This window comes from Callospermophilus lateralis, chromosome 1, assembly GCF_048772815.1.
Source record: "Callospermophilus lateralis isolate mCalLat2 chromosome 1, mCalLat2.hap1, whole genome shotgun sequence".
In the NCBI taxonomy this organism is placed as follows: domain Eukaryota; kingdom Metazoa; phylum Chordata; class Mammalia; order Rodentia; family Sciuridae; genus Callospermophilus; species Callospermophilus lateralis.
Window position 1 is genome coordinate 65,034,076 of NC_135305.1, and position 12,318 is coordinate 65,046,393.

At 32.2% G+C, this 12,318-nt stretch overlaps 1 protein-coding gene across 1 annotated transcript in view; it reads right to left on the bottom strand.

The window, feature by feature from the left end:
* The window catches only part of Sema3d (semaphorin 3D), a 155,915-nt gene that overhangs the window by 51,528 nt on the left and 92,069 nt on the right, over window positions 1-12,318 (bottom strand). The window contains exon 8 of the mRNA XM_076862571.2: window positions 601-743. Within this exon, the coding sequence (XP_076718686.2) occupies window positions 601-743 (143 nt within the window). The remainder of the gene's footprint in view (window positions 1-600; window positions 744-12,318) is intronic.

Sequence of the window (12,318 nt, forward strand, 5' to 3'; positions counted from 1 at the left end):
TTCTAACTTATTTTCAAAATAAATGTCTTTCATTTTGGGTTTTTTTTTCTTCTTTACTACATTTTCTCTTAGAACTTGACTTAAAATATTTATCATAGTAAAAATATAAGGACATTTTAAATATAATCAATTCACATAAAATACATCATTTTACATATGCAATGTGTATTTTGAAAAAAATATAGAATATGATTCTTAGTGTCTGAGTCACTTTAGTGATTATGTTGTTACTTTTAATTTTAATATAAGATTAGTTAACATTGTTTGATAACATATTAACTTTCAAGGGTCTGGATAATGCAGCATTCTTACTGCAAATTGCAATAACTGAACAGCCCTTCAATAAAAGTACTGAACTGCCAAAGAGGTGTAATTCACATCAGGGTGACATTTCAGCACTGAAAATTCAACTGTAATATTTGAAAAAAAATCTAAATCCTTTTTCTTTTTAACTTTTGGGTCTCAAAAATCACATACATGTAACAGTATAAATCTATCCTATGAGTTATGAATAATGGGCATTAAGTTTCATTTCAACATTACATGGTTTTTTATACATATGCACATATGCCTTAAGTAAAACAAATGCATATATCTTGCCTTACAAACTCTTCCAACTCGAGAAAGAATGGTCTTATCAGAAGTACTGCTTTCTTGTGATGACTCACGAAAGAAGAAATATATTTTATCATCATCTGGATTGTAGGTGTCTGGTATGGGGAAAGTTCCAATAAATTTTGCTCCTGTTTGAAAAAGAAAAGCTAAAAATTAAAATACTGAAGCAATCCAGCCATAATAGTATCAGTGTTTTTGGTATATAAAACAATTAGCTGCAAGATTAAAAACATGTACCACAAGTCAAATGTGGGAAATAAGACAGGTAGACAAACATGACATAATGTAAAAACATGTGATAGCATGAAAAGGTACTAAACAAGTACTCTAGGAATTTCAGAGAGCAGGTGAGAACATGACCAGTTGACACAATCGCTGAAATTCTACTAAATCTCAGTCACAGTTCACTTAATGACAGGGATAGTTCTGAGAAATGCATTGGTAACTGGTTTCGTCATTATTAGGCAAACATCATAGAATATAATTGTATGAATCAAGATGGCCATGATGTCAATAGGTAGTATAATCTTATGGGACCACTGTTGTATATGGATATATGACCCATGGTTGACTGAAATGTCATGTGGATGATTCTACCTAAAGCACTGTCAAATCTAGAGATTCTATGATTTTATATTTTCCTTCTATATGCTGGATTTGCCACCTTTAAACCACACCAGATTTTATAAAAAACTTAGGGAAAAAAATACATATATATATATATATATATATATATATATATATATATATCTTAAATGTTGGCACATAAAGTGTATTTTGCTACATTTTTGTGAAATTGTCCAAGGGGAAAAAAATGAAAACAACTAATACTGCTTGGGTCCTCTCCAGTACAGGCTCTGGAAGCTATTCTTTGTTCTTGTTTCTATCACTTATTGTAAAGATAGCCTTAGACAAATCAATTATCTTCTCCTTTAAAAAAAATTTTAGTTGTTTGTGAACATTTATTTTTATTTATTTATATGCAAGGCTGAGGAATGAACCCAGCATCTCACCACATGCTAGGCAAGTGCTGTCTCTACCACTGAGTTCCAACCCTAGCCCCCAATTATTTTCTCTTTATGTCTCAATTTCCTCATATGCAATATGAGGCTCTCAATGTCATCTACCTACTGGGATAAATGACATGATAACCAAGTGAATTAATATACATAAAGCCCTTAGCATTGGGTAGTTCCCGTCGACATACCCATTCAATAAATGTGATTTATTATTGAGATGGTGATGATGATAGTTATCATTAAAATTATAATGATCAATATCAAGAGGGTAATAGAAAATTTAATCTTATATTTGTGATAATATGTTTTTTCCATATTTTATTGGTGCACTATAGTTGTACATAATAGTGGAATTCATTGTTACATATTTGTACATGGACACAAAATAACAATAAAATTTGGCCAATATTATTTCCATGTGTTTCTCCTCTGTCCCCTTCTCCCTCCCCTATTTCTTTCCTGTGCTCTACTGACTTCCCTTTGATTTTCATTAGATTCTGCCTCCTGCCCCAACTTTTCCTTTTCCTCTCTAACTTCCCTATATGAGATAAAACACATGACCCTAGGCTTTCTGAGTTTGGTTTATTTCACTAAACATAAAGTTATTAAGTTCTATCCATTTTCCTGCAAATAACATAATTTAATTCTTCTTTATGGCTTAATAAAACTTCACACATACGCACACACACATACACACACACACTTCACAAACACACATACACTAAACATTTTCTTTATCCATTCATCCATTGACAGATACCTCATTTTGTTTTATGAATTGTGATTCTATCAACATGGGTATGCATGTACTGCTATAGTATGCTGATTTTAATTGTTTAGGATAAATACCAAGGAAGGTATAGCTGGGTAATATGGTAGTTCCATTTCTAGTTTTTTGAGGAACCTTCATATTGATTTCCATATGTTTTTTTCTCATTTACAGTTGCACCAACACAATAAAGTATTCCTTTAGCTATACTAAATGTCTCTGGCATTTATTATTGTTTGTATTCTAGATGCTTGCTGTTCTAACTGGAGTGATATAAAATCTCAGTGTAGTTTTGATTTGCAAATATTTACTTGCTAACAATTTTGAACATTTTTTTCATATGTTCATTGGCCATTTGTATTTCTTTTGAGAAATGTCTGTTTAGTTTATTTGCATATTTATTAATATTTTTTGGTTTTAAGTTTTTTGAGTTATTTTACATATTGTGGACATGAATCCTTTGTCAGACAGTAGCTAGAAAACATTCTCTTATGCTATAGGCTCCCTCTTCACATTCCTAATTGTTCACTTTGCTGTGTAGGAGCTTTTTAATTTGATGCCCTCCCTTTTATTAACTCTTGGCATTATTTCCTGAACTTTAAGGGTTCTATTGAGAACATCATTGCCTGCACCTATGTGTTAGAATGTTGACCCCATGTTTTTGTCTAAGTGTTACATAGTTTCTGGTCTAATTCCTATCTTTGATACATTTTGAGTTGATTTTTGTACAGGGTAATAATACATAGTTATTAAAAATGAAGTAAATCCATACCTATTGACATGGATAGATGAGCATAGTCCATGTAAAGTGAAAAACTATTTGAATATATATATATATATATATATATATATATATATATATATATATATATATATATATATCTTCTTTGCACTACATCAATGACAAATCCATTTGTCTAACTCTTTGCTGAAAAAAAGCATTCAGCATTTTAAGTTTTGATTTTGTATTATGAATTAACTAGGTAACAGATCTGAAATTGGCTGATACTAGTTCAGAAGTAGTCTTTTGATTAAAAGCAAAGACAGAAAGAATGGTTATTTAGACACAGGAAAGGACTTTAATTACTTAGCAAATGTGAAGTACCCGGACCTGGAAGGAAGCACAGAACACTGAGTGTTTGGGAAGTAGAAGTAGAAGAAAAGACAAGAAAAGCTTCTAAAGAAAAATAAATTGATGGGAGGTGAAAAAGATCAACATTGCCTTCTGTAGTGTTTTTATCTCACAAGCACTGAAAATCTTTCCCTTGCAAATGTACAGCAATTGGTCAAAAGTTGAATAAAGAAAGCTTCACAATAGCTTTCTTCAGTGGACAAAAGTTAATGCTGGAGTCCAAATGATGGGCAGTTGAGTCATTACCAGCCCAACCTCTCTGGGTCAGCCCTGTGTCCCCATCCAGTCCCTGAATGAGAAGGCTTAAGAAGAAAACAGAGAAGAGAAATAGGTACATGAACTTTATTCTCTTTAGTCTTTATTATTCCCCTCTTCTTTTCAGAATTTAAAGCTCTGATGGACTTTGACACTACTGATAATCTCATTTTGATATAGACCTAAGAAATTACATGAAAATTTAATTTTAGAAAACCACATAGGACTTTTTAAATGTTCCTTGTCTAATTGATGTCAAATGGGCAAAGTCTGTTAACAATTCCACTCAAGGTTTTTTGTTTCCCCTTCTCAGTCTTTCTTTCCAGTTATTGTTACATCATAAATGCTTGATTTTGATCTCTGAGCAGAGTAAAAAACCTTTTCTAATCACAAATTAGCACTTTTGATTTATTTATATATGATTTCTTAGTAAAATTCCTTGTGGACAAAACTTTTCTTATAAATATGGGATTAGGGTTTTAATAATTAATTAAAATAAGAAATTAATTTCTTCTATATTTAAGAACTGCTAGGAAAACAAAAATGAATAAGAACTGACTTTTAAATTTTAATTTATATTAAGGAAATAGTGACATATGATCAAGATACAGCTAATGAGAAAACCTGACCATCATTTTTAAAACTGACTTTGGGCTTCCACAGACATGACCAGGGATTGGTCATAATCTATAGAATTTTTGAATTTACAGATGCCTTAATACTATGTTACCCAACTGATTGAAAACCTCTAGCTATATTTTAAATATATATAAATATAAAATAAACAAAACCCTGTAGTAGGGGATTCTTAAAAACATCTAAATTTGAGTCATTAATAGACTACTATTCTGCATATAGGGAAAAAGATATGAGCAGATTCAGTAATGGTGGTAAATAATGCAGATATATGGATAGATGGGGGAGTAGGGAGCTGAATAATAAATATAAATTCTTAAGATCAGAAGTATAAAACTCAGATTATCCAGAAATTAAAGAAATACAATAGAACTACCTTATCTTGACAAATATGTGAGCTTAAAATGCATATTAACCTGAGTAAGTGTTTCTTACAGAACTTAAATATAATTTCAGTAGAAGTTACCCATGCAGCATGATGCCTCTTGGAATGTTAGTATCTCAGTAGATTTATATAATAATTGAGTTAAATTTTAAAAATAATATACTGGTACAATATTTAAATAGTGGCACACAATTTACACAATCATCTATACAGAAAGAAATGAGAACTCTGTGATTTGACATTCCCAGGTAACAGGAATACCTATGTGGGGGAGAAAGTGGCTTGTAAAGCTTCCCTCAGGCACTCAGGTAGGGGAAGTGGTTACATGAGGTGCTGGGTCTCTACTTAGTTTCCAGAGTTCTACAGAGGAAATGGGGTTGTAAAATAGAATAGAATGTACAAGACCTAAAAGAAGTATAAGGAATTTGGCAATTTTTTGCCATTTTACAGATAATGTACAAGACAACTTCCTTCCAATATGAAAACCCCTATCTAAGTATTGCTAGGTAGTGCTGCTATTTGAAATGGTTAAAAGTAGAATATAAGTCCACTCCACATTTCAGCAATTTCATTATGACATCAATGGAGGAAAATAGTGTAGGTATTTTTCCAAGTGCTATTTCTTTTAACTTTTAATTAATACATAACATACAACATGGATGGTTTTATGTTTATACAGTCACTTCTGATTTTATTGAAATGTTAGCTCTTTTAAAAGTCTTACATGAAAATTGTTTTGGAGGGAAATGTTTATTATATGATAAAATCTAATTGTGGAAAAAAGAGGTGGTATCAAATAGGATTCCATTCTGTGATCTAAATATAAGCATACTTATGAGTTAAAAATAAATACTAATTTCAAGAATAGAGAGTTTCTTGCCAATTTTACTGAGGTTCTGTCTTACACTCATGTTTTATGATAGTCTTTCCTGACCTGCTGCCAAATTTGGATAAAAATAGGTATCATTTAATTAGTGCATAGTTGTTGAATTAAACAATTTAAAATCATACCAGGAGGCACCTGGGCTTTATTACAGCACATTTTCTCTCTTTGGCATTTGAAACGTAAGCACTAATAGGGATGGAGTTTGAAACCATGCGTTTTCACAAATGAAGTTCTAGCATGACACCACGAAGCTCTGCCAAGTGAAAATGGCATGTGGCCTGCAGAACTCACCAATTCCACTTCTCCCCATGAGCTCTTTTCATCCAGATGAGCACACCTATCCAATGATTTAACATACTGAGTTTCTAAATTTCTTTATTTCTGCTATAATATCTTGTTCCTATTATTTTTAAAAACTTCTTTTATGTGGGAGGAGAATTTTCAGACAATAGAACACCCCAAAGGAAACTTCAAATGAAAACTGCCTCCATATGTTAAAAATGAAAAGTTAAATCAAAAGTTCTCATTTACTCCAGGAAAGAAAACAAAAACATATGCATCATAGGCATCATTGTTTGTTTTCATTTTCCAAGTGGTCATACTCCTTAGTTGCATCCTAAAATTCTAGCAAAGTTCAACGCTGTTAAGTAGTCATTCTAACTTATGTTTATATTCTATTTCTTCATATGTTCTAGGATTAAGTTTTGATAAAGAAAAATAGGAAATTATCTGGCTCTCCATCTAGAACTGCCCATAGTATGGTTTAGTATCTCAAGGAAGAAATCAGCATTTATTTTTCTAAAGTTTTAAAACTGGATTAGAGCTGGGTGTGGTGGAGTATGCCTGTAATCCCAGTGACTTTGGAGGCTGAGGCAAGAGGATTGCAAGTTCAAAGCCAGCCACAGTAACTCAGTGAGGCCCTAAACAAGTTAGTGAGGCCCTATTTTTAAAAGACTGGGGATTGGCTCAGTGGTTAAGCGCCCCTGGGTTCAATCCCAGGTATCCCTCCCCCAAAAAGAAGGATTAGAGAATCCTAAAGAAATTCTGAGCAGGACCTTCCACTGTTAAGTAAAGGGATCAGCTGATCTCCCATTGGTTAATGTAAAAATAGGGCACAGAACACAATATGGAACACACTCACATACTTAGGAATTTTTAAGTACCTAAATGGTTTAGTGACTAAAAGGTACTTATAAAAGTTTCATCTATCGTAATATCTAAAATGTTTTGAACAACCAATTAAAAAAAGGAAAAAATAAATAAATAAAAATAAATAAAAACAGCAAAAAAAAATCTAAAAAAAAAAAGGATATAGGACAGTTTGTAAATATAAGCTTATTATGGATAGAAAGATAACTTTGGTTAGAACTAATGCTTTCTTTGTTTTTCTCATCTTATTATGCATTACCAAATATTATTCAATAATTATTTTAAATTTTTTAAAGAAAGCTTTGGGCAAAAGTTTAGCCACTAAATATCCTAAGTAATTCACTTGGTAAGCTGTTTTCTAAAATTGTAAGAAACATCCCTCCCATTATTTTTCTAATGACTACACTGTTAAAGTTTTGATCAATGAAAATTATAAAGATCACAATTAATGTCATGGTTGACTTCAACTACTCCATGAATACAATATCTTATGAGAGCAAATATTTGCTTCTATTACAAGGATGATTAGAAACCAGTTTTTTTAAAAAAAAGAAAACTAGAGAAGAAAAGTTGTTTCTAAACCACAAAAGTCTAGTTGCTGAAAAGCACATATCTTTATAAAAAGTACATGTAAAAATACAGTTTTGATGGGAGAAAAATAGTAACTTCATCTTCTGAAAGTAAATCAACTATTTTAATTACACAAATATAAGTACAGATCATCCCTTGGTCTTATGGGACATTGATTCCAGGATCTAGAAATGGAAGCTGCAGGGGGAGAAGACTAACTGCACCTTGAATGATATCATTAGAAATGTTTGCAAAATGGGGCTGGGGTTGTGAACCACTCTACCGGTGAGTAGAGGGCTGACCTAGCATGTGTGAGATGCTGGGTTCGATCCTCAGTATCACAAAAAAATAAATAAATAAAATAAAAGTATTGTGTTCAACTACAACTCTCTCTCTCTCTCTCTCTCTCTCTCTCTCTATATATATATATATATATATATATATATATATATATATATAAAAATATTTGCAAAATGATATTGTCATTTTCTCTTTTTATGAAGCTTTTTTTTTTGTTTTAAAATGTCCAAAATGAAACTAAAAATATAGGCTAATATAGCCTAAAATACCATCTTCTTCAAATGGTGATTTTGAAGAGGACTGATTAACCAGTGATGTAATGATTCTTCCCAGTTAAACAGAATGATACACTTTGACAAAAAGAGGAATAATTATTAAGGAGAAAAGATGCTTTCAATAGCAATTCAAGAAGAATATGAATGTATACTAAAATTGTTTTTGATTTGAAAATTATTTTAGAATTATTCTTTTTCAATATCTTTGAAATCCATTATTTGTTTGTTTGGTCTGCAGTAGTTTTTAAATCATTTCAAATGGTTAATCTTTCCTTTCTTTCATATGACTTCATATACACAAATAGTTTTGGAGTTCCAACACTTCAACATTTTAGCAAGAAATCTCTGGGGAAGAGAGTTAATGAAAATATATAGAAATTTTTTTTTCTGTGAAGAATATTCAATGATTGATGAATAATAAAAACTACTGGCACCTGAAAAAAATAAAAATAAATAAATAAATAAAAATAAAAAAATAGAAAGCATAATTCTATAGAATCTATATTTTAATTGTTAAATGCTCAATTACTAATTCAACTTTTGCATTTCACTTACTCTAAACATAATATTACATTAATGAGATTTTAGTTTGTCACATGCAAATAAAAAGTAGGAGTATAAACTGAAAATGAAAGCACAGAAAGCAAAATTTAACAGAAAATTTCTTAACCAGAAATAAATAACACAATATAGAACAAACAACAACAAAAAGACATTGATATGGAACCATTCAGACTTAATAAAGACAAAAAAACCTGCTACTCTTCAAATGATCCTGATAAGAGAATAAAAGCCAGGCACATGCCAGTGATTCCAGTTATTGGGCAGCCTTAGGCAGGAGGATTAACATTGGAAATGTTAATTTCTCTGTTACTTCTTTCAGTCTGGCAGCAATCTTATGAAACCCAATAGCGAGGTTCACATCTATAAGCTACATAAATAGTAAATAATATTAAAAAATGTGTTGTACTATATGATTGTAGGATAGTGTTCATAATAATATAAGTAAGGATACTTTAAATCAGCCTGTCCAAAAGAAATCTCTGCACTGATGGAAATCTTTCATATTTGTGCTATCCAATATCGTAACCCCTAACCCATGTGGCTATTGAGCACTTGAAGATAGCTAGAATGAATGAAGAAGGAAATTTTAATTTTATTTAAATTTAGTTAATTTAAATATAAATAGCCACATATGGCTAGTGTTTACCATAATGGGCAGGATAGCATTAGACCAATCCAATGTCTGTGTGTGCTGTAACAGGTCCTGTTTTAAACAGCAAGAATCTTTATTTTTGTAATTATCACAAAAGAGCAGTCAACCTTCTAGACTCAAACCCAACAGGTTACTCTTAGCAGAAGTTTAGGATCACAGTGGAAGACTGGGCTTGATGGTGACAGACTTGGAGATGTCCCTTCCCTATGCTCTATCTCAAGTTGTAAAACACGCAGTTAAACAATATAATAAAATCCATTCTCAACCACAGCACAGTTCATCTGTATTCTCTCTTCTCACACTCCTAATGCCTGACTTTGGTCTTTGAACCATGGACTAACTATATCTGGAAAATGGCAATTTCTCATAGAGGAGGACAGAAAATTTCTCTGAGCAGGCCAATATTTTGCCATAGCCCATTAGATCTCTCCTCATAATAAGAATCTCATGTAATTTCTATAATTTCTCCCCATGCTCTACCCTAGTTTCCAGGAACCAAGGAATTTGTGATTGTCTGATCTCCTGAGCATGAGGCTCTCTCACTCTGGCCTGCCTTTTTGCTTGCACTTGCCATGGCTTCACCCAGATTGCTTGCTTCACCTTACTTTCTCTAACTGTCCTAGTCCTTGCTGCCTGAACAACATATTTGGTTTGCTATTACCCAACATGGCATGTAGACATCGACCCTTTTCTATGGTGAGGCTATGTGAGCAGAAGTTATGCCACCAAAAGAATAGAATTTAGGTTGCTAGACTGTGTCACACACTGGAAAGAATTGGATCCTGAGACGGATTTCAGTTTCAATCTCACTTATACTAGTTGTTTAAATATGGGTTATTTACTAACTTTTAATATGTCTCCTAATGTAAAGTGCAACTAATTATTCTCTCAAGATTATGCCAGTCAACAAAACAGCATTTTAAAAGTTGTATACAATAGTGACTTTATATAAGATGTTATATGAAATAAATTTGAAAGGGAAAAGAGAAGAGTTGGAGAGATCAATTAGTAAATACTAAAATAGGGGCAATAAACCAGAGATGAGGTCATGAAGGCCTATGGGAAGATGGCAACCATAGAAGAACAAGGTCAATACACAATTTGAAGGAAGTAGAGGCCTTTGTGATAGATTAGATAAAGGGATAAAGGAGAGGAAGGAATCAGAGATAAATCCAAGGTAATGGGAAAGATGAAGTTATGAAGCATAAGATAGATCAAAATCAGGAAGCTGATTTTGAAGGGCAGGTTAGCAGCAAAACAGGATTTTAAAAAAGTTTTAGACTTTAGATCCCATTAAGTGAAGGGTCATTTATTAACTTGTAGAAATCACAAAGTTAATTCATGGCACAATTGAAGCTAAGGCTCTGATATCTTTATTTCCACATAAAACAATCATTTTTATTTTAGTCTGAAATGAAAATATAAGACATTCAAACAGTTTTTAAGGGCACTGATTTACAGGACAAGAATGGAATTATAGTTTTGGGAAACAATGGAACACAGGTAATATTGAAACTACTAGGTTATGAATGATGAAGTATAAAGGGAAAAGGAAAAAGTGGTCCCTAGTTTAACATGCTAAAGAGATGTCAGAGAACCAGAGTACATTTGGAGTATTAGTCCCACATCTGACCTGTCCCATTCAGGAATGATAGCAATGAGGGTGATATCGGCACTAATCCAGCTCTTGCCTTTTAACAGACTTCCCTAAATGATTTCATATAATGTTTATGATTCTAAACAGATATAGTTATCAATAGATGCCATTTTAAATAGACAAAGATTTCAAGCTCAGAAAGTTCTGATCAAGATCACACATAAGTAATATTAAGGATTTAAGTGTAGATACTTAAGTTCCAAACAACTATAACCTTTTTGTCTAAGCTGGGATAATTTGAGAGTAAAAGAGTAATAGAAGTAAACTGGAAATCCTGGGAAAAACTAATTCCTACGGTCACTGTGGTTATTAAACATTAAGTCTGCCTTGAATGATCCAAAATGATAAATTCAGGTCCATTAAAGTTAGACTTTTTTTTTTTTTTTTTTAAGAAAGAGTGAGAGAGTGAGAAAGAGGGAGAGAGAGAGAGAGAATTTTTTTTAACATTTATTTTTTAGTATTTGGCAGACACAACATCTTTGTTTGTATGTGGTGCTGAGGATCTAACCCGTGCCGCACGCATGCAAGGTGAGCGCGCTACCACTTGAGCCACATCCCCAGCCCCTAGTCTTTTATCATATATCTTTTTCTTCTTCCTTCAGAATTTTACTTCCTACTGTCTTCTTGTCTTGAATTCTACCTTTTGTCTTTAGATTCTTCCTTTCACAAATGTGCCCCTCAAATATGCTTTGCCGTGTATTCTCAAGTACATCTCCACAACCAGTGCCTCTGTCTCTGTCCCTTTTTCATTCTCATACTGTCATTCAATGAACTCTTTTCTCCTTTAGTTTTCACATCATGCTATCAGTTCATCTTTTAAAAAATAAAGAACTGATTACTTGATTAAAACAAAAACCATCAGTGGTTCTCCTTTAGTTTCACAATAATATTCACAACTTGTTAGCCCCTTCTCCCAGTGTCTGCTGTGCTGCAAGATAAGCAGTTCATTCATGATACCCGAGGGAGGTCAGCCACTTTCCCCCGTCTATCAGGGCAGGGACCATGAGTAGAATAGCACTCAGTATGCAATAAGGACTCAAAGGCTGTTGATTATGGAAATGTCCAACAATTCAAAGGCTTCCTACTTTGTAATTCTATTTACACAGCAATAACAACAGCATCCAGGTAAATAATAGTTGCATATGTATTTTCTACATTTTTTGTTTTAATATGTTGCAGATTTATTTATGGACAACAAAGAATAATTTTTTAAAAGAGTAACAATGTCATAATATTTGTTAATCCCAAACTGAAACATTCTATCTTATTCTACATCTTAAAGCCATAAGAATATCTTATCATCTAAAGAGATATCTAAACTTGGCTGTGGGTGAAATATAGGAGTTACTCTCAAATCAAGAAATTCCACAAAAATATACTGTTGGGCATCGTTTCTTATTTATTTATTTATTTATTTATTTATTTATTTATTTATTTATTTATTTTTGTGGTTT